The following is a 23,818-nucleotide window of genomic DNA, read 5'->3' on the forward strand; positions in this document are numbered from 1 at the left end:
CTGACTGTGTATTTAATATGCATTCATGCTTAAAAAAGTAAGCGATCAGCTGATTTTGCGGCCCTAGGGATGTAAGAACCTGCTCGGTCCCCAAATGACGATGACAGCTGGCATGGCCAGCAAAACGTAACTTTCAGCCACCAATTAGCGCATGTAAAGTAGCTAAAAACATCATAGTGTGGTGAAAAGTTATTAAATTTGTTGATGCAGCATGCAATATTACCGATTATTTTTCCACAAAACCAGCTGACAGGGCATGTATTGGCCATTGGGGTGATATTAGTGAGGTCGCGGAGTGCGTTGAAAAGTGGGAGCGGGAGGGGCAGCGGCAAACTTTGTTGCCTAGAGGCGGCAGATACTTAAATACGTCCCTGATTATGATCACATAAAAAACATTATCTTACACATTTATCACAATGCTTTCAAAATTACTGCTATTGAAATTTATCTCCATTGCCTGAAAAATACTCTTTGATTAGTATGGGGTTAATTAGAGTGATGTATATACTATTTGAGTTATGACTCGAAGGACCAGGCCTTATGGTCGGCCGTAGCTAGTGAGAATTGAAATGGTAAAGTGTTTTACTTGAAAGGTACTTAATGCTATTTTTGAGAGCTAAATTAGTCACACACTATAAGATTGGTGACACTAACCATTGTAAAGGTCCCTTTGGCAGAGAGTGAGCCAAGTCCGTTGTGAGCGGCAAGGAAGCGCCGCGGGGTAGAGTTGGATTGGTAGGTAGAAAGTCCTCAAGACACAACACTTGACACTATATTCTTATGTTGGTGCCTTGGTCTTGATGTCCGAAACGCACACCTAACGTCCATAAGGTCCAAATGAGCCCTCACAAAATGTTGTTCCTACGCGACCGCGGTAGACCGGAAAGGAAGGATTCACTGTAAAACTGACTTTTACTCAGGTTTATTAGAAATAAATTTAACTGAATGAGGTGAAAATGTTATAAGTACGGTATAAGGGGGCCGCGGGCTAATCTGAGTGGCAATAATAGAGAATTAAAATAAGGAGGAAAGCCGCAATGGCGAGAAAGAATAAATTATGTCAAAGTGACATGTTTAACCGATAGAATGAACAAGCGTCGCGTCGCGACGCTAAAACTTCACAAAAATATCCTTCCGCCAAGTTCACCAATGGGAATTGTGTTGACCCCACTTGGTTGAATTGAAAACCCCTTCTCTCTCTCTCTGTCGGCTGCAAATACAAATGCATAATTATGATACGGTAATAGAAATAAAAACATTTTTCTGAAAACTTACTTAACACTCTTGACAAGAAATAAAATCCCTTCACCTTTTGTTTAATTTCTTAGATTAAAAATTTGATTAAAATTATTCAAACAGAATCGGTTTAAGAGCTCGAGAAACTCTTTCATAATGTTGGTTTCTGTTAAAATAATTTAATTAAAAACATTTATGGAATACTGAAAATAGGTACAGAATTGATCTCAATTTCTCCTTAATGACCTAATATTAAAATAAACAGTCAAAAAATCTCTGCAAATTTATTAACTTTACGTGATTCCTTGAAGTCACTTGAAGTTGTACGTATTTTAGGAATGTTTTCTTCAAAATTTACAGTAAAAATCGTGTTTTTCCATGGTAAGCTCTGCGATGTATAGTGACTTAAAAATGCAATAAAACTAGGTCTAGGCCTATATTATTTTAACCAGGTCAGACATATTATTTGTTTGGATACGTTTTTCTTACCTTTACACTATACTTTAACCAAATACTGTATATTTATAACCTAGATCTTGACCTATCTTCTAAAACTTTGGAGTAGGTTTCTAAAATAGGGAGATAAGATTCACTCACATAAATACGATGGTTGCTGAGTCCTGTCATCCTAAAGTTGGTTACTATTTTCTTCCTCTCCGCTAGCATCAGGGCCCTCTTTTTCCGCCGTGCCAGCTGGACGATGATGGTTGCGGGCCTGTTGTCCATGAGGGTCTTGGGTAGTCTGTGCATAGCTCTTATGACCTCCTTCTCCAAGGCAACCCCCATCTCCTTTGCGACATTGACAACATTTTGTTTAGTATCTTCTTTCTCCCTTTTCTCCACTTCATTTACTTACAAGTGATGAAGCTGTGAGCTCAGTTCTAAAATCACTTGATCTTTTTCTTCTTCTGTATCTGTTTCTTTAAGTGTTTTGATGTCTTTTTCCAACTCTGGTAGACATAGTAATTTAGATAGCAATACTTCATCCTTATCGCTTATGAAACTTTGACTAGACTTGATTTCTTCATTGTCCTTCTTTAGTGCTTGAAAATCTTCTTTGAATTAAGCCAGAACACTCAACTTTTCAGAAACATCCTCCATAAACGTTTTGATTTTATTTTCAATTTCTTATGAGTTTTGCCCTTGCACTTGAAACATTTCCATTCTGACTTATGGGTGTTAGTCATTTTTGTAAACAAGGTTTGTCCTGTTCCAAAACATGTGTACTGATAAGAAATTTCATAACCTTCATTAGAGCAGGTTATTAAATAACTAACCTCCTAATAGATTATTTTGGACTAACAGAATTAGTCTGATTGCCTGACCTTGAACTGTCTATTGTGCAATATCTCTGCATTTTAATACACTGGAAATAATGTTTTAACTCTCAGATTTGTTATGTGTTACTGGTGTAAATGTGTTTACACAAGCAAATAGGTTGCTTCAAATTGACACAGTGTTGAAAATTCTTCAGTATCAATAGTATCAAATGTATTTGCTATTTATTGACATGTGCTATTGTTTTCAGACTGTTTGTCATATCCTGGTTCTCCTGTTTGAGTCACCTGGATGATGAGCCTGTCAGAGAAGATGAGAGGCAAGAAGCTCATCGTCTCTACAAGCGACCTCTTCTAGAGCGACTCATCAGCCATAAATCACTCAACGCACTCATCACACGAGTGAACTCTGCTTTCAGTCTAATCCGATCCAGAAATTTATCCTCCAAGCTAAAACCTGCTTTCGTTTGATACACACGGAAAACATTAGCTACTACAGAAACCCAGCTTCACTACCATCCAAAGCCTCAGCTAGCTTTACTAGAGCCAAGAAGTGGATTTTGTCGAACATTTTCACCATTGTGCCAATTAAAGTACATCTAACTACAAAATAAAAACATGTTTAAGACTCGCTCATAATTTATAATGAAAATGGTTTAAAACAATTTAAGACAATATAAACAGTTATGTTTCTTGCTCTGCAGGCTTGCTTGTAGAGGTCTCTATTGGCCTCTCTGGCACCATCCCAATTTGGCCGACGTAAATACTTTCTTTATTACCTACAGAGGCTACCAAACATAACTGATTGAATTGTCTACTAAAGTAAAAGTTAAATTATTCAGAACCCGAAAAAATGATTTTGGTGTACAATCTCCACTTCTCTGCCTTCGGCTCTAGTGAAATTTTGCTGGTTAAGGCCTCGGCTGGTAGTTTTGTTACCAGCCAGAGCCATTCGTCAACTTCCTTTGTCAGTACAGGAATTGTCAGTACAGGAAGAGGATATGACATTGGTAGTTGTGAAATCTAGTAAAACAAAGCCAGGTTGGAATGGTGCCAGAGAAGCCAACAGAGACCTCTACAGGTTGGCGTGCAGAGCAAGAAACATCTCTTAACATTGTTTATAATGATATCAATAAGAAATGTAATACATCATTTATGAAATTGAAAGCAAAATAAAGCAATCATAAAATTTAATCTGTGTCTTTGTTGACCAGCGTAGTTCAGAGTGTCCATTAACCTTTTTGACAGTTAATTCTTAAGTGACTTTAGAAAATTGAGGAAGGATTAAGCTTAACAAAACCTTTTCCTGGTTTCATTTTTTCTTTTAAAGTAGAAGATATAAGAACTGTATTGTCAGTAAAATACATAAAGTGGTACATTAGTATCTCCTAACCCGTCCATTAATCTTAAACCTAAACATAATTTAACTTCTTTACCTTATACAATGTTCTCACATTCTATAATTAGTAAACTAAATTAATCTTTAGCCCTTTTGCCACCGCAGACCGATGAAGAACGCAACGGTCCAATATGTCAGATGTTTCATATACAGGGTGTTCAGAAAAGGTGGGGACATAATTTAGGTAGTGATTCCTAAGATTCCTTGCGTCAAAATATAGAGAAAATCAAGAATAAATATTTTTTCCAAAATTGCCTCAAGTTTATGGTCAATGATTTATTAGTCATCTAAAACTGGGGAAAAGAGAATATTTTATTTTGCTATAGCTACTCAAACGTAGTATGTTTACTTACACAAGGTGTATAGTATAGTCAACGATTATCCATCAGTCATATATTTTAGAACTAGAAGGGATCAAGTAATATAAAGTAGACTAACTATCTTTGACAACTGGCCCTCTGTGGGTAGCACTGGCCAAGTCTGCTAGAAAATTGAGACGCTGTTAAGTTTAGTTATGTTTGGTACCAACCAGGAGAATCAGCTCACTGGCTCATGGCCATATGTACAAATCCCACCATCCCCTAGTTCTAATTCACTAAGTACAATGGACTTTATCCTCAAGAACAAATGGCGGCCAACGTCTGTAATTCTCATTCAGTGCTACATCCAGTTTGTCTCTAAGAACGGTAGGTAGTGTGATCATGTGTTCATGCTGTCAAATTTTGGGATTAAATAAAAAAAAAACTTTCATGTTTATGGAACACACAACAGCTACATTGAAATTTAAAAGTGGAGAGGATACTTAATGTGTAAAGGATAATGATTTTTTTTGCGATCCTAAATGTTAATTATGTCAATCTTGCAGGAAAATTAATTTTAATCAAAATTACTTGTAAATACGACCAGAGCGGGAAGAATATAAACACAAATTTTCTATAAATATTTATTTCATATGTACAAAAAATGCTTACAAAAATCTTAATCTTCTAATCTTATACAAAAGTACAAAAATACTGGATGTTTCAGGAAGATAATGTGATGACATGTGATGATAAGGATTAAGTGCAAAACCAACATTAAGTTTGATGGTAATTTATACAAATATAACAGCACGATTGAGCGTATAATAATAATATTTCGATTCACCGGGTGGTTGTAAATCTATTTGAGACTTCAGATAAAGCGTTTGCTGTTAAAGAGTTGATTCATGAAATACAGTGAAGAGAAGAAGTAAAACTCACTAAAAGTTAAACTCATATTATTTGCATCAAACTCACAACACATAAATCCTAATTATTGTTGGCACAGGGGAATCACAAATAGAAAACCTAGCTCGAACATGGGATGTGGTTGGTGCTAGTGTTAATAGTGTTCTATCAACTGAAGTGAAGAGTGTGATAAGGTTAGATTGGTTTTGCATCATGAAACTAATTTTAGTGATTCTAGCAATATGTCAAGATGCTATACAATGGCAAGATTCTCAGAACAAGAGTACGAATGAGCAAGTGAATCGATTAATGACAAACATACAAAGAAGCGAATATATACAACATTTGGTAAAACATACAACATAACAACTATATAGCACCTAACACCTTAAAACGTGTTAAAAATACGTAAATGATTTAAAATCCGCTGACATTTGTGTAGTTTTATAGTAAATTAACCTTCTTCAAGAAAGTCAAGTACTCCCAAAAAATTAAGGTGTAAAATAAAAGCTATCGACACAAATTCAACCTATAACCTATCAGCGTACAAATAGCCCGACTAAATCGAATTGTACATTCACGATCCTTACATCCTAGAAATCGGTAACACAATTTAAACCTTTTCTAGTACAACACTGGGTTTCTAAATCTGCCTAGTTGTATGTTTGCGACGAGTTAGAGTGAGTAAATGAATGGAGCGATGTTAATGCAATACTATGTTGTACCATGGAAGGGGGGGTCTGGGAGAGGCCGAAGTTATTTCTTGCCGTAGGGGAAAGGTCCTCCGTGCACAGGGCCGTGGGGGTCCTTCCAAGCACTCAGGTCCACGATGGGTATCGTCGAAGCGTCTTGGCAAGGCACAAGCTGGTTCCTGCAATCCACAAGCATCATTAGTATCAAGACAGAAACAGCAACGCCAACTACTCCACAATTATGCTTATGTGAGTTTCTGGAGTTTTGAAGAGTATGATGTTCAGGAGATTAAACTGTGTACCAAATTAACAGTTGTCTGTAAATACTTGTCTCCACAGAGCTCCTGTTGCATCCAAACCAAACTAGATCCAAACCGAGACCAAAGTTGTATTCCTTACTTCATTCACTACTGTTATATCTGGTTCACAACCCTATAGGAGTAGTTTCATCATAGTATTTTAAACAGTTCTGAAAAGAAATTCATGCCACTGCTAAGTATAAATTGCCTATTGTGATTAGATACTCAGGCGGCAAAAGCTTGAAGTTCAATGCAAGTTAGTGGAAGTAAATAGAGTAGATTGTTTGGGCTTAGAAAATATGTGCAAGAGATGGAGAAATGGTCTCAGATTGTAACTAGCTTGCTTGGCTGGTAATATAAGGGAGGTTGTAGGAACCTTAATTCACGGACAACCCTCATACTAACATTAAAATTACACTATAATATAAACAAATATCTAATGTAGGGTGGTTATTTCAGTGGTACTGGTTGGTAATAATGAATCTCTGATTTAATTTTAAGCAAAGTTCATCCGTCGATTTGTCATGGTGTGTAGCATGAGAGCAATTGATAGAAATAAATCGGAGGCTGAGTTTTTTTCATATTCAGTAATCCTATGATCATAGAAATTAAAATATTTTTGATTCTTGTAACACTACAAGGTATACTCACTTCAGGAGACAATGAAGTGATTAAGAATTTTACAATGTTTTACAGAAACACTCTGAACCCTGGAATCAAAGGAACCCCAGAACAATCTATGGTTGGCTTTTTTGTCATGTGACTAGTTAATAATGTGGAAATTAAGAATTGCCACACTTATCCTAAGCAGTAATTTTATAACTCTGTCATTGTCTTTTATTTACACAAATCACAACTTTTAGCCTATACTAAATTTTATTCTATTGTAGCTATTAGTTAAAAAATAGGTATACAACTTTGAGCACGATAACAAGATCGTCAAGTCACCCTCAATGACAACTGCCATATTTGAATCCCCTTGAATTTATTTGAACCCTAATCACATGTTACTGCAAACCTCGATAAGAAGTCAACCTTAATAACAAGTCTTATAATCCCTGTGAGAGCCTTGTTATAGAGGTTCTACTGTACTGTATTTATACAGGGTGAATAAAAAGTCAAGACCCCCCCATCTAACATTTTTCCAAGTAACAGAGATATCCTTTTGGGGGTCGTGCAATCTTAGCAGGAAGTTTCTTTTCATGATTTTGAAATTTTTGAGTGTCCCCCCAAAACGGGGGATTTGGGGGGTAACTCAAATATTTTAAATGTGAACCCCCTTCAAGTGACACCTCATTTTAAAGTGTTTACAAAAACTTAAAGAATGGTGAAAACTAGAGGTCGCTATCTCTTCTCTGACCAAAATGGTAGCCCGTCAAATGTTGTGGAAAATCAATGGTAAAATTGGTTCGTAATTGTAATATTGGCTACCATTTTGGATAGAGAAGAGATAGCGAACTCTGGTTTTCACCATTCTTTAAGTTTTTGTAAACACTTCAAAATGAGGTGTCACTAAATGGGGGTTTACGTTTAAAATATTTTTGAGTGTCCCACCAAAAGGGGGGATTGGGTGGGCAACTAAAACCTTTTTAATGTAAAACCCCATCAAGTGACACCTCATTTTGAAGTGTTTACAAAAACTTAAAGAATGGTGAAAACCAGAGTTCGCTATCTCTTCTCTATCCAAAATGGTAGCCAATATTACAATTACGAACCAATTTTACCATTGATTTTCCACACCATTTGACGGGCTACCATTTTGGTCAGAGAAGAGATGGCGACCTCTAGTTTTCACCATTCTTTAAGTTTTTGTAAACACTTTAAAATGAGGTGTCACTTGAAGGGGGTTTACATTTAAAATATTTGAGTTACCCCCCAAATCCCCCCTTTTGGGGGGAGACTCAAAAATTTCAAAATCATAAAATGAAACTTCCTGCTAAGATTGCACGACCCCCAAAAGGATATCTCTGTATATTTACTTGGAAAAATATTAGATGGGGGGGTCTTGACTTTTTATTCACCCTGTAGATAAACACAATTGAATCCCATGTTTTCAAAATTCACACCTGCACTTTGCACCACTGTACTAATGAAGGGATTCACATCTTCCTACTACATGTAGGCCTATATTACATCATATTTTCATTTTTACACCAAATGAATCAAATTTGCATACGTACGTGTGAGAGATCACTTCGAAACCACGAGGTTGCATTTGGTAGACATTGTCACTGTTGTCACACATCAGACGAGAGAAAGAAGACTTCCTGATCTCAGCCAATTGCTCTGAAAACAGCAAACTGTTAGTTTAGTCAACGAGAGTCAAGGCTAACTAAGTGTGAGAAAACCAGCAGTCGGGTACATAATGCAACAGACAAGACTACCAAATGAAGTTTGCATCTTTGACTGTAGATAGCTAGACATATCACTCCTTGTTAAAATGTAGCCAGTTTATTACAGTAAAATCTGAACTTAGTGGTAATGAGTCACCTGAGGGCTGATGTAAATTACTAATATCTCATTCCAACTTTTTAACCAAGGAAAATTGACAGGATAACTCATTGTCAACTATAGTGTCTTTTATGTCGATCAACTATTAAAGTAACACAAATTTAGGAAAAAGAATTATTTTCAGGTAAAAACCCTTGGTTAGGCCTACAGCTATTCATTTAATACAAATAGGATGTCCACCTCAGTATGCAGCATCAATGCTAATACTGTTTGAAATTAAAAAAGTTATTTATTTAAATTTTTACTCATGAAAAATTGAATTAGACCTTTATTTTTTGAATGCTAAGAATGAAGTAAAGCAAATTATGGGATGTAATAACACAACAGAGAGGCAGGCAAATTGGCTACAGTTGAGGTTAAATGTGATTTCATCAATACATTCTATCATGATGAGCCTATATATCTTTTCTTTAATAGACCGGCAGTTACTTTTAACCTTGCAATTCCGTCTACATAGACCTCTGTGCGTGTGAAACGTAAAGCAAAGCAACTTGTGGTACAGTACACACTCTAGCGGCAGCACCAAGACAAGAACCTCCGACATCGCTGACTCGGATTCATAGTCTTTCATGCTACCAATTGTAACACTGATTTCAATTATTATATCTTCCTGCAATGACATTGAGTTTACACACCAGGAGTGAATCCTCCAGAGTGAGGGTCTCCCCTCTCGAAGAAGAATCTGTCGGCAACACGTGTGCGGTAGAACTGCTCCAATAGAAGACAGAGGAAGGTAGGTCCAGCCAGGGAGTCTTCAGCGTGAGCTTCCAGGGATCCTCCAACAGTCAGGTCAACGTCATCAGGGTGGGCGTACAGGAGAGCAAGCTTCTCAATGTTCTGGAAATCAAGGGTATAAAATATATAACATATGTGAAAGGGTATATAAAAGTGTTACTGCTAACAACTAAGGGATTGGATATACCAAAATACTATCTGCTGTCGTCACTATGCATTCACTGGCTAATATGGAATAATTTGGAGTTTGTTTTGTTGTACCTACTTGTAGCACTCTGATTTCTTAAGCCAAACAGTCGTACAAGAATATGAGAAACATAATCGTTTCACACAAGAAATTCTAAAGATTTGCAGTACAGGTTCACCAAATACTTCAAATGCGCAAAATAGATTTGACTAAAACAAACCATTGATGATTATTTTATATACCTACTTCTTGAAACTACAGAAACACATTCTGTAAAGGAAAACAAACAAACAAAAGCTGGGAGCCATGAAAATATCCTACCTCAGGAGAAATGTAGTCGCTGAATTCCTTCCATGTCTTCGCACGGGGAAGTCCGCAGAACTCTCTGTAGTCGTTGTATCCTCCAAGACCGTGGTCTCTGCCTCTCTGGATGTCAGTGGCTCTCAGATCTCGGCCGAAAGGTTTGCCGTTACGGAACAGGTAGTCAGTGATCTAAAAGTTGAATTTTGAAATAGTGAGAGCAACACCAAACAGATTTAATCTACTTTCCATCAAGAAACCTTGATAGTATATGAGAAAATAAAAAATGAGTGAGAATTTAGGGTAAAAATGTTTTATAATTTAATGTAAATGCGATTGAAATAACACTTGGAATTATAAATCTATGAGACAGTTGATGAGTTCCATTTTACAAAATTTTCACTGTTTCTTATTTAATTATAAAAATACTATGCTTCCCAACAGTGATATGCCAATAGTTTCAGTAATTTAACAGCTATGAAGAGTATTAGCATAAATTAATTGTGATCTTTCAACAACAATTTCAAAATAAATGGAATAAGAACATGAAAGAAATTTCAAGATTATATTCTTTAAGAAACTACTCACAAAGAACCAATTTACCTGTATGGACTATACATTTAAGGTTTGAGACTTTTAGTATGACCTCCAATTCAGAAACAGCTAAATACTTGTCCCAGAGACCTATCTTTTTTATTGTGAACGGTTGAATATTAACTACCTGAATACAACATTACCCCAAAGCTTAAAACCATTATTGATATGATAAAATCCAGATCTTTAGGGCTGAAATCCAGTTTTCTAACCCCTAGAACCTTTATATCCCATAAAAAATATGGGTTGTAAATTTTAGGAACCATTTAGCAAGCACAATTAATTGACATTACAGTTCAGCGAACCAGGTTGTTCAATATCAGTCAACATTTTGCAAACGGGTTTTTTAAGCCTTGTTATAGTAATAATAGTAACATGTGGTCACTTACCTCACTGGTGAAGAAGGGGTCAATGTTTTCTTCAGGCTGGGTGGTCAAACCTCTAGCAAAGTGGTCCATGTTCTGGCCCTCTTCAATAATTCCTGGTCGGTTGAAGAAGTCACTCAATCGCAGAACTCCGTAGGTGTTACGCTCCTCACCAATCAGCCTGAAATATGCGTTGCATGAAATTTGATGTTTTATTGATATAAAACTATCTGTCAAGACTAGAGAAAAATAAGCTAAAATAGAAAAGAATCATTAAAAAACCTAGAAGATAAAATGATCAAAAGGAGACTGCATATCAACACATGCTGAGGTTAATTATTCTTTCATGTAATAGTGTTCAAAATGTAAAAGACTTCATTCATATGACAACAAAACACCAGGGTGAGTATGTTAAGGCAAAGAGAAGTGAAGGAGGGTCGAATGAATGAAATTATAGCTTTGCTGCTGACTAAGATCAGCTGTTTTTTTTTAGTCAGGGCCATTTTTAAAAGCCTATTGATCAAGGACAACTGGGTTCAGTTTTAAACGATAAAAAGCTACTGATTTTTCTGTATTGAACCTATAATCTGATTAAAAGCTGAGCACTTTATGCACTTGGATACCCAGCCGTAGTATATTTTTAGCATATTTCTCTTAAGATAGTATTTATTTTTGTTGCAGATCCAAAAACCGTTGTGTCCTGAAGGTAATTTATACTACACTCACTCAAGACGTCCCTGGATGGCGGAGTGGAAGTATCTGAAAGCAGCAGTAGCGTAGCCGTTAAGAGCGCTAGGGTCGACGTCGGGTCTGTAGTCTTCAGTGTAGCTTTCTGTCTCGTACAGAAGTCCGTACTTCTTCATGTTCTTCTTGCCTGTACAACAAATGGATTATAAGACATGAATCAGATTATTTATAGACTGAAATTTTGGTCCTTACAAACAGTATTTAATCAAATGACTTTAAACCATATAATGTCCATATCAATATAGCGTCTTAGATATCTTGGAATACTTGTAGAACATAGTTTAGAGTAAATCTAATGTTAGCTGATTTACAATTTGAATACAAAGATAAAATCTTCATGAATCATTGATTCCGCATGTACCGGTATTTATAAAAATGTTTCATAATAATCATGATGTTATCAACATGGAACTGAACCCAATATTATGTAAATTTTTCCACTCAAATATCAGAGGACTTGTTGTAGTACTAGTTCTGAGAAAGCCTCGACAAATATACAGTGGTAAGGAAGCTATTCCAAGGAAATATATGAAGAGAGAACATTAGACTATTTTTTAGTCTCCTAAAGAAAAGATTTAATGGAGGGACAATAAACACTTTAGAAGAGTATATTGGGTTTCCCATAAGTGCTCAAGACCTAAACTTATTATATCATAACAACAAATTTCTTGTATGTAAATATATATACAAATCATTTACCAAGGAAGATTGGCAGCCACTCGTAGTAGTTGATGTGTTGGTACTCAGCAATGAGGATCCTTCTGGCTTCCTGGTAGAGGGTCTCATCGTCCCAGTGGGGGTTGAGGTGAGCCAGGGTTGTTGCAATTCTGTTGTGTTCCCTCAGGAAGATGATCTGCAGAACAGTCAGCTGGGGATTCTGGTTACCTCTCACATCACCTGCAGTGGTAAATACAAATGGTCAATTGTCATTAGTATCATCAGCTACTGGGTGATATAAGAGTAATACAGAATAATACATGTTGAAAATGATTGCAAAAGATTAACTTCAGATTCTGTGCTTCCCACATGAAAGGTGAATATGGCATATAACCCATATACAATATTTTCTTGAAGATATAAATGATTTTGTTAGGATGGCAGGCTAATGTGAAAGAGAATATGTTCACTCAGGCACAATAAGCACACAACATTTTGTCACTATTTTGCATAAAATATCACTGTCACTGACAACATTTCCAACCAAGGAAGGTTTGAGTTGGAGGGAGTTACTCAGGTCCAATTGTGGCCATAAAGTAGTAAGTACAACTCCAAGTGACCACCTTTGGTTGGACCTGAAGACTATTTACCATTCACGCGAGCCTGCTAACCTCACAAATATCCTTCAAACCTATAAGGGTATGTTTGATCCATGCTCTTTATCAAAGGTATAGATAGGTTGTGGTTATTCAGAATTTTCTTGAAGAAACGGGCTTGTTTGAAGAACATATTACATTATGATGGTTATTGTTGAATGCGGATTTACTGACCGAACTGGTAGCAGGGTTCGTCTTCGGTCTGGGTGTCACAAGCAGCGCTCTTGTTGACGGCTGCTGGGGGCCATGGGCGACCATCGCGGACATCTACACGCATCAGACCTCCGTGTCCCTCACGCAGACGAGCGGCAACCTCTCCAGTAGATCCGTAAACAAAAGAAGCATCCATCCAGTGGGTCACAGCGACAAGCTACAAAATTCAGATGAGCTAGAAGTGAGTTTGGAGAAAGATTGGATTTGATTTTTGTGGAATATTCACTCTCATTGGTTCCAGATGTCCAAGCATTCACGTACATCATAATTTTATCCACATTATATAATCTAATGTTAAATTCAGTTTAATATCATTTAAATATTGCTCTGGATAAACTTGAGGTTGTCAACAAAGAAGCTATACTATCAACATCAAGTGCAACATAAAATAGGATGCAAAAAAGGTTGCAATTTCTTTTGATTGTGATTTAAAGATTTATGAGGCATGAATGCTATCTTCGGGGTTGTTAGTTATTGTACCTTACTTTGGTGATGTAATTAACAAGCTGTGACAAGGCATTAGCCTCCATTATAACTAACTTCCTCGATGATAGTGATCTGTACCCTTTAAGCTCCCCTGAGCAGTGATGTAGTTGAAACATATCCAGCACAGAAATGCTATTGATATTTGACTTCAGGAGGTACCGAAACGCTGTTTTTATAATAGTCGTGAGGTGGTGTAAAAAACTTCAAAATAAAAAGATTCAACAAAAAACCTTGGTTTTGGTTTGGAACAAAAGCAGTCTAGAGGTCAAAAAGAGTATGAAAATACTCACTCTGAGAAAATTATCCCATACTCTCAATGCACTACGTAAGAAGTCTTCTTACTAGACTTTTCTGGTCTAGGCTTCTAATAGAGCCTTGTGTTCTCTTGCATCGCTATACTACCGGACCACTGCTTCAGCGTAGGCTAAGGTAAAATTTATTTTTCAGCCAAGTGAATTATTTTTTCCACATAGGTAGTAATAAAACTAATATTTCTCAGCACTTGGCATACCTGTTCAGCAGGTTCATGAGGAGAACCACATCCAGTGTCCAAGTAGGTGGTGGAACGAACGAAGTTCATGCACATCTGGTGGTAGCGTGAGAAGACAGGGTCATCCTGGGGTATGAGGATGGGGAAGCAGAGAGGGCTGGCGTACTCTTCAGGAACTCTAATCTGGCCATCAGGGCTGCAGCACTTGATGGAGTGGGCCTCTGTGTCATAATATTGATTAGTATAGAATTTATAGATTTGGATATCTATACAGTATTTAAAAAAAGTTATAACATTTTTTTATAAAAATATTAGTTTGCAGTGGAAGATCCAGAGAGAGGGCTCCAGAGCAGGACTTTTCCACACTCTGATATAAATGAAAATAAACTTTTATCACCTTCACATTGAAGAATGTAGGTTCTAGCATGGAACAGCCTACATCTCATTACTTCAGGCTAGTCCTAAGAAGGAGTTGCGGCATTAACTGAAATAGAATCTATTAGTAATTGGTAGGCTTTGAACCCGGGATCCTGTAGACTGAATTCCTGCTCTCTACGACTAGGTTCTCCTGCAAGCCCCAAAAATGCCTTCAGGGTTTGCTTTTGAAGGAATTGGAAAAAAGTCATTTTAAAAGTCCAGAGATAAGCTGATGAAAATATGTCACAAAGGTTTACTTACTAGCTTGGGTGGTTCCCATAGACATTGACAGATCGTGAGTCATGATCTGACCCCAGGTCATGGAGGACAGAGTCCAGAGAGGGTCGTTCTTGGGGACATCAGGGAACAAGACGATGCTGACCAGACGAGAGCCAGGCAGCTTGGATCCGCTTACAGATACTGGGGGAGCGTGGATACCTGTGGCAAAACATCCTTGTTTACTTCTGTTGCTACTGCCAATGACTATGGTATAAATAGTCACTGCTACTGCACACTTACTAATGGCAAGAGTATAGGCCTATTAAAGATATATTAAATACATTTTGATTGAAATAAGAAAGGAAAAGATGAGCAATTTCCCCCCATTATTTGTGAGTCCATTATTCACAGGAATGGGAGTGTTTAAGCTGTTAAGCGAAGCTAGATTATTTTACCACAGTTAACTATATATATATATATATATATTTGTTAAGAAAATATACCTCCCACCTCCGTCCTGCTTTTATGCATTTAGATATTAGCGGACATCGTCCATCCTCTTCTAGAGCTTGCCAAGGAAAAAGGTTTTAACGCCTGAAGTAGGACTAATGTAGGTGGCGTTGAAAGGCAAACCTTCATTGAGAAAATTTGTTTCTTCAAAAGTCATCCTATAAGATGTTTTAAGGGTCACACAGTCCAAAGACCAGCTGACTGAATAAGTTAAGCAGTGTTATTTTCTCTAACTTGGATGTAAGATACGCTTTTCCTTGTCTCACCTTCCCATTCCTTAGATCCACCGTCCCAACAAAATAGTCCGAGAAGGATGTAAGAATATAAATAAACTATTAAGGATTTCAAAGATAATCCTCTACACTATGTAAGCTAGCTCACCATCAGAGTACTTGGAAGGTACAAGACGACCGTAGTGGGTGTTAGGCATTCCCCAAGTGGGGTTGTGTGCGTTGTTACATGATCCATCGATGGTCCTGTACTTGGAGTGTGGGCAACTCCCTGAGAACTCTGGTCCACAGGTCAAGGGATGAGGTGCCAGACCATACAACCTGCAGAATAAAATGGTGAGTGATTTGGTGTTGTACGGATATAATAATAAATAATATACACAACAGGATCAGGAAATTGGAGGGATACAGATTTTGGACCGATGGAAAATATTTCTGATGGATTTTACAACACGGATGTTTTTACAACATCCGAAAAAGAGTACAGCCAGTTATAAAATTACAAATCAAGAATCAGTTTACATTGAAGTGCATGCATTAAACATTTTACAGTTATAAATTGTTTTTATGAGGTAAAACAGCAACGTTCTGCAGTTATTTTACAAATTTATTTCCCTTTTGTGTGTTTTGACTACTTTATTAATACTGGTGCTTACATTTATCTTTCTTAGTTACTGTATACTTGAACAAAATCTACTGTATGAATTGAAATTTATATATAAATGGAACTAGCCAATTCCATTCTCATGTTAGACGTTGTAGCCAGTTTTATAATAAAATTAGTTTACTGGCAGAGTGCACTGTAAATTACTGATTTCGGTCAAATACACTACAGTAAGTATTATAACCAAGCCAAGCTGAAAGTTAAACTTATTGTAAGCTAGCAGCTTTTATGTCACCATCAGCAATAATTGTATAAAAAACTAAACGGATTAAATTACTAAGGAACTACTGTATACTTTTGAACTGTGTCACTTTCTATGAGTTGCTGATTCAACCATGTTCATTTGTAATAAATATTGGTTACAGCTGGTCCATATTGAGGAATAGCTAACAGAATCCTCAAGTCAATCAATGTTAAGACCCAGTTGGAGGACTGTGGATATTAGAGAACTCTCTCGATTAATCCTCAAATGCAGAGCTTAACAATATCTTATGTCTATACTCACGCATTGTCAGTCTGAGGTAGCTGGTAGTTGGAGTTGGGAGCAGGTCGGAGTCCATAGCCGGGTCCTGCAGAGCCGACATTCAGCAGCGGAGCAGGATGATGCAGCGGTGGTGGAGGAGGTCCATATTGTGGGCGAGCTCCATAGAAATCTGCAACATCGAACCATCATTGTGTAATTTCTTGTAAGGAATAAACAGTCTATCATTATTAGGCTACTTGATGACATCATCGTCAAGTCATCCCGAAGGTAGCACTTTACATGGAGGCCAAAACTTAGTAAATAGAAGCCTTCTATGGACTTTGACACAAACCTGTCTGTGATCAGACGAATTCACAAGTTGTGTAAGTTAACATTCTATTCTTTGCTTGGTTCTGCCAAACTTTGCAATGCTAAATAGTCTAAAACTTGACTCTTAGCCGTGCTCTCTTTTACTGAGCTACAGTATATGATTGAATCAGTACTATGAAGATGGTTTCAAATTAGGCCTATGCAGGATTTTGGAGTGCAAACTTCATTGGTCTAAGAAGAGCGTTGACTGGTTTGGCTTAGAGGATGCCTCAGGGAAAACAAAGGAGTTGCTATAGTCGGATATTGAAGGAACTCGGCTTACAAGAGGTAGGCCTAGAAGATAGTTGATGGGCTTAAGGAAGATAAAACCATTTTCGAGTTTGAACCTGAGGTTTGTAAGTTACATTGAGCAGAAGAACAATAAATTGAAGTCAAATTAATTGTGGCAGAAGCCAAATGCCACTAAGAAAGAACGGTAAAAGTAGAGATCGGAAGTAATTAAGTGATCAAGTAACTTAAAGATTAGATAAGATACGATTTTCAGCCTAATCACTTATAACATAACCTTAAATTCTTTAACCATTAACTTAACCTACGTGCATATTAATTCCAGACATAATTTCACTTAACAATTAGAACATTTACAACATTTAGAACTTTTTAAAGTATTTTTACAATCCTCCTCATTAAACAATACTGTATCAACTTAAGATTCACAAATAATATCATAATCGCAATTCCTAGTTAGTTTAAGTCTAGCTGATATTGATTTGTTTTTGTTATAACTTGTTTATTCTACCTGTAGGCTATGTATTTTCAGCTGTCTGCCGAACAGCTGATTATTTACAAGTTGTGTAACAAATCACAGTACACAAAGAATAGAAATCACAGTAGGGGATATTCAGATCTGTCGCTGACGTCATGGGAGCATTGAAAGTTGAATGATTTGTTTTCATTGTTCTTGTTGGCTCGTTGATTAACACAAGAGATTAAGCAACAATGAAATTAGGGTAATTTAATTCCTGCACATTGTTTTTACGTAATCTAATGTATTATTATAAACTTAAAACAGTTCTTTTAAAGCAATAAGTGTAAGACTTAAGATTTCTGGTTTAACAGGAATGTTTTTAAATACACAGCAGCTTCTTATTCTTCCAAGCATTATTTTCAGTTAAATGAGTGATTAGGACTTAGTATAACAGTGAAAAACGTCTAATAAAATATCAAGTTAGCTTTCCTTGGCGACATAAATAAATAATACAAAAATAAAATGTTAATCCTTGCAGCCATTAACTTTAGAGGCTGCAGTAGAAGTTAACCATAGGACGAAGAGCCTACTTGCCCTTTAACACTCAAATACTGAATTAAAAACAGTTACAATTTTGGCATTGCATAACAATCAAGCAACTATTTGTTTGAGCAGTTAATTTTGTCCGGGAAGAAAGTTTACCAAGACAAGTAGCCGTATATCCAGCGTCAGTTGTTAGACGTCGTATGCGCATTTCCTAGCAACCGTTTGCGTAACTAGTATTTATGGCTATTGTATAGATAATTACTGTCTCTGGACACTAGTGATTAGTGTCTAGCAGTCGACCCTTCCTTCCCCATTCTAGTAGAACTGATATACCGGAAGGCTTTGGAGAGTTAACGACTTGAATAAGTGTACAAAGTGAAGTTTTTAGTTGCTTTGTCGGTAATAAAGCTATACAAGCTTCCAGTTTTGGTTTCCTTATACTGTGACGGACCGAGAATGTAAACTTAAAAATCAAAATGCAAAATCTACCAGTTTACAAAAATATTGAGTTTAATTTGTTTCAAGCAGCTGTACTGGAACAAATACAATGCTCTCAGGTTCGATCCTGATAAAAGTAAGTAGTATTTTTATCGTTGAAAATGTAACCAAACTGACCTTAAACATTGGTTTTACAAGTGGTCCTATAGTCTGTTGGTAAAAGTCATTGTCTGATAGGATTTGAACCCTGGACCCTTAGGATGGAAGTTCCTCTATTTAACCACTAGGCAACGTAGTATACTCATTTTTATGGCTTGGTACAAATTTTAAAAGTGAATTAACATTGAATAATAATAAATTTAAAGGGATACGCGTTGAGAAAGAAAACATTTCGACTACATTACTTTTATGCTCCTCCTAGCTCAACATTGAAAACCAGAGACAAAGCCTTACTTATTTGAACTATCAAAAAATAGGCTAAACACCTATGCCAAGGGTAGCCTATATGAACCATCGTCTTCATAGCTCGACTGGTCACGTAATTTTGGAGTGAAAATTGACGTAATTATTCGACGGACATCTCATTCAAACAGCACATGTAGTCGTGTAATCTTGTGTGAATGGCACAAAATTACTCTATTAGACCTGCTGCTGAGAAAATCTGTTTTGAATCCGGAGTACAATGAGGTGCCTTGAACTTTCCAGCGAATGTTTCATATTTTTGTACCTTACTCGACATATAGCATATATATACGCATTCATAAAGTGTACTTTGTTACCTATTAACATATAGTTGTGTTCAAGGCATTATACAGGGTGGGTATATAATCAATTTCTCTTCAAATTTAGTCTACAACTATAAATTTAATTTTAGTTATGGTATTAATTTCATTGATGTATACCTTAACTTAAATAGTTGTTTCTCATTAAAAAGTTTAACCTATGCATCTTACTAAGAGATACTTCGAAAACTATATAACCATTTTGCTTTTCAATTGCACCTGCCTAGTCTCATAAGGAATTTTGAAGTTGAATTCTACTTGTTAAACTTCAGGCAAACCATCAAATTTTAAATTACTACACAAATTAGAGTACGTACCAATAAAATGAGGCCCCATATTTCAAAATTACTTTAAACATAAATTGTATAGCCATAAAGGGGGACTTATAACCACTCTAAATACAATTATGTCCACTTTTTTAGTAGAGAGTATAAGATTGGATGTAATAGACAAGTAGATATGTTGTATCTACATAGGGTATTTACCTTTAGTAAATCTACATATTTTATAACTCGATCATTGGTAATATCACATTTAATTATCCTATTTATAAATTTGATTTACGTAAAACATGATACAAAACAAAACAAATACACATTAGTAAATTAGCTAAGACATAGTTTAAAATCACTATTGAAAACAATAATTTACTAATAAATATAAAAAATTGATTTCCTAAATATTAAATTATAAAGAAACATAGTCAAATGATTTCCTTTTAAGCATGCTAATGAAGACCAACTAAATTGACATTAACAGTACCGGTAGCTTAGGTTTTGTTTATACTTCAGTGCAGTACTTAATTTATTACCCATAAAACATAATGCTACAAGGTATAATCAAGGTTTTGTACTATAAACCTCTGCAAGAAAGACAGCTTACTGATGTTTTCATTGCCTGTTTACCAGCTGTATCATTATTGCATTATGGGAGTTGAAGGCGTTACCAACAAATCGTTCTGTGCAAAAAACCCGATTCTTTGACTGATTATTATTTAAAATGTAAATTGTGTTAGACTTTGTTGGCGAAGTTAGTAATACTATTAAAAATGGATTTTATGTGAAATAGTACTAATCTTAAATTCAACCCTAAATAATTTCATGTCAACAATAATTAAGTACAAAATACTCAAAGCACCCATTTATTTACACATTTATATTGGTTAGTAAAGGTGTTGCCATTAAAACCTACCTAATTGTAGAAAGATGGTTATGCAATTAAATATACCAAATACATAAATATACTATATTTTACTGAAAAAATACGAAGCATATGTATACAAACTATTTAAGGTTATATTTAATATACCAAGTGAAAGAGAATACTTTAACTTTTTTTCAAACGTCTGAATCCTGAAAATGTTTAATAAACATATTGTTTCATTATTATTTTACATAAATTAATTTTTTCTAATAAAAACACGTTCCTATATTACATAAACGAGTTTGACTAAATAAAACCATAACAAACAAAAATTAACTACACACTTTTTGACGTCAGCAAACTATTTCTGTTCACCAACCATATGTTAGCAAAACACACTATTAACGTGAAATAACTTAAAACGTATTCTCCAGAAACATAAAACAACGTAGTTATAATAATAAAATTGTGTATTTAACAGCTGATAGTAACACGTAATTAATTTTAAATGTATTACAAGCGCTACCTTTAATACTCCGTGTATGACATTCGCCCGAAGCAGCAATCATTTGATGCCTCGAGCTAACAGCTGTTCAACAATACTGTTCCCCTCCCCGCCCCCTCATGTCCAGACACAAGTCACTGCATGCGCGTCGAGTGTTTAACGGTGAAATATTTGTTTACCTTAGTTAATAATTGTTTCTAGTGAATATTTTTGGATGCATCATATTTTAGGTAAGAAATACAATATAATTTACCATTGATAGGTGTAGTTATCTTAAATTATAGTTATGGCAAAGTTCCTAACAAAGGAACATAAGAATAATGAAGTAATACACCTAACCTACATAATTGTTTAGGTTTTAATCGTTAGTGTAAAAGTTGGATCTAGTATAACTTTGAGGATGGTATTTCCTGCAATCTTTTAAGATATAGCAATTAATTATTGATAAAATGAAACATACTAATACAGCAGCGTAAAAATTTTACTCATGGCGCAATTCTTGTACCTATTTTATTTTCAGGAAGGTAGGCCTATATTTGCAAGCAAAATTAATACAGTTTAGATTAGCTTGCATATTACTATTGTTACAGTATTATTGAATTAACTACCTCAATAAAAACAAATGTATGCGATAATTTGTCAAAACAGACAACCTGAAATTGAATGTACGATTTTTATACCGTGGCCCAAACAAAAAATGCCTTCCCTGTAGCAGCAAACCTAAGTACTCGTTAAACCTAATGTTGTTAAAGTGAATGACTCTGACAATGTTTAAGGAAACATAAAGAAAAACACAACGAGAATGGAGATTTGCATAAAATTATAAAACAATTAGTGCAATATTAAAAAAAATAATTTCAAGTTATTTGTCATTGCCTCTTGTTTAGCGAAACTCCAATATTATGTTGTATGAGTTCTGCTATAGTGATTTGGTCTGGATTATAGTGACTCGGGACCTCGGTGCCCGAGATCCCGGGTTCAAATCCCGCCAATCACAAACTAGTTTTATCCACTTGATATGTCAACACACTAGAATATAACCTGAAGTAACTTGTGAAACAGTTACGGGATTGAACCTAGCGTTCTAAGATGTAAAGGTTGGAATAAAAAACATAAATAAATAATTGTAAACAAAGATGTAAATTCTACTAACACATTATTTTACATATAGTGTTTACAATTCCTAACGTTTGCCCTACTTATTGAATCATATATTGTATATATTAATCGGTTATACTTTCGAGTCAACACTAATCCGATGTTACATAACAGTTTAATGATTAAAAAGTAGTCCCAAGTTATTTAACGAGAATACAATTAGAACTGACAACTGATGCAGTGATGCAGTCTGACAAGTATGTAGGGTAGTAGTTCTTCATCGGGATTCCTTACAACCTGTCCCATACGTTAGAGGACGTTCCCGAGGCCCAGGTATTCAATTGCCGATCACTTACATTTTTATTCTTCAACTTTCTTGTTACGTCTTCCGCATTCCTCTCGATTTACACTATTCGATATCTCTTCTAATTTATAGGGCAGTGTGTGAATTTTGCAATAGTGCTTTGAGACGCATTTCTTCTTATTAAGAGACGACTGTGAAAAAGGGTGGGGAGGTTATTCTATTATTTTACACCTATCAAATGTTTTGTTAATTTTGAACCGTATTTTAGTGAAGATCGGTGTTGAGATTAGTTTTTAATCACCTGTAGAGTTGTTCATTTCCTTATCCAGAAATTACTCTTTTAAAACAAATATACAGTATATGTTTTACATCCTGTTGTTTCTGTTCATGAACGTCAGCTCACCGTAGGTCAACTCAAACTAGAAATTGATTGGGAATGAGTCTAAATTGTATTATTTTTTTCAAATAAATTTGGTATTTTCATTATAGTTTATGAAATTGTTATACGCTTTTTTGTTTTTTGACTACACTTAGTTTCCAAAGGTAAGGAAACTCATACCGTTTCCAAGTGACTTACTACTAATCTACATTCATAATATGTAGTTGGAAAAGTCCACGAGCTAAAGTTAAATAGCAATACTTGACAATTGTGGACTTTAAAAACACAGTTTGTTTTATAATAACGCGAAAATCCTTAGTAGGTTGCTATACGTCCCGGTTTTCTGAAACCGCCACCGATTTTGCTACGCATATGCACATGTAATGCTATATATTGACCAATAAATGGTTCTCGGAATAGTGTATTGTCCCGGACTCTGGAAAATAGCTAAACTATACACAATAAAAAAAGTTTAAATTAGATTTCAAAATTTTACATCTATGTTGAATAAAAAAAATAAAATTGGTTTTTAGAAGAAATTGCTATGGCTTCTGAAATAATTGTCTTCGTTTCATTCAGTCAAAATAACCTTACACGCCCCCCTCCCCCCCCCAAAAAAAAAAAAAAAAAAAAAAAAAAAAAAAAAAAAAAAAAAAAACTATGGGTTGATACAGCGTTGGAACTGAATGGGTTGCATTTGACAATGAAGTTGTTACGAACCTAGTGGCTTCAGGAGATGGACTGAGTAAATAAAGCGGTCATCAACTAAGGTCAAGCTGACCTTCTAGACTGAGTGAAGAATCATCGACCAACCACGCCCCATTGGTGTGTGAAGGTACCCTTTGTAGCTCGCTCTTCGGTCACTTCCTCGATTATATCTCTACAGGATTAAGGACTTCTTGGGCCTCTAAAGAAACTAATGACTGTAGAAAGCAAATCTTTGTTGCCATTTTATAAGCTTGTTTTTTTATGCGTTTTTTTACTTTGTCT

General features: G+C 35.6%; 2 protein-coding genes across 2 annotated transcripts in view; one reads left to right on the forward strand and one right to left on the reverse strand.

The window, feature by feature from the left end:
• Nucleotides 1–3,707, forward strand: part of LOC128998464 (leucine-rich melanocyte differentiation-associated protein-like) — a 30,698-nt gene extending 26,991 nt beyond the window's left edge. Inside the window, exon 4 of the mRNA XM_054424598.1 lies at nucleotides 2,765–3,707. Within this exon, the coding sequence (XP_054280573.1) occupies nucleotides 2,765–2,984 (220 nt within the window). The 3' untranslated portion in view covers nucleotides 2,985–3,707. The remainder of the gene's footprint in view (nucleotides 1–2,764) is intronic.
• Nucleotides 3,708–4,841: 1,134 nt separating this feature from the next.
• The window catches only part of LOC128998156 (peroxidase-like), a 193,567-nt gene continuing 174,590 nt past the window's right edge, over nucleotides 4,842–23,818 (reverse strand). Inside the window, exons 4-15 of the mRNA XM_054424165.1 lie at nucleotides 16,598–16,745; nucleotides 15,580–15,749; nucleotides 14,731–14,907; nucleotides 14,074–14,273; nucleotides 13,038–13,233; nucleotides 12,250–12,447; nucleotides 11,530–11,677; nucleotides 10,828–10,984; nucleotides 9,866–10,036; nucleotides 9,258–9,459; nucleotides 8,292–8,397; nucleotides 4,842–5,991 (exon numbers count right to left, since the gene is read on the reverse strand). Coding sequence (XP_054280140.1) covers nucleotides 5,877–5,991; nucleotides 8,292–8,397; nucleotides 9,258–9,459; nucleotides 9,866–10,036; nucleotides 10,828–10,984; nucleotides 11,530–11,677; nucleotides 12,250–12,447; nucleotides 13,038–13,233; nucleotides 14,074–14,273; nucleotides 14,731–14,907; nucleotides 15,580–15,749; nucleotides 16,598–16,745 — 1,988 coding nt within the window. The 3' untranslated portion in view covers nucleotides 4,842–5,876. The remainder of the gene's footprint in view (nucleotides 5,992–8,291; nucleotides 8,398–9,257; nucleotides 9,460–9,865; nucleotides 10,037–10,827; nucleotides 10,985–11,529; nucleotides 11,678–12,249; nucleotides 12,448–13,037; nucleotides 13,234–14,073; nucleotides 14,274–14,730; nucleotides 14,908–15,579; nucleotides 15,750–16,597; nucleotides 16,746–23,818) is intronic.

The sequence above is a fragment of the Macrosteles quadrilineatus genome, unplaced genomic scaffold (assembly GCF_028750875.1).
Source record: "Macrosteles quadrilineatus isolate MER2022 unplaced genomic scaffold, UCM_ALF_1.0 Scaffold_7__1_contigs__length_78375512, whole genome shotgun sequence".
NCBI classification, from domain to species: Eukaryota; Metazoa; Arthropoda; class Insecta; order Hemiptera; family Cicadellidae; genus Macrosteles; species Macrosteles quadrilineatus.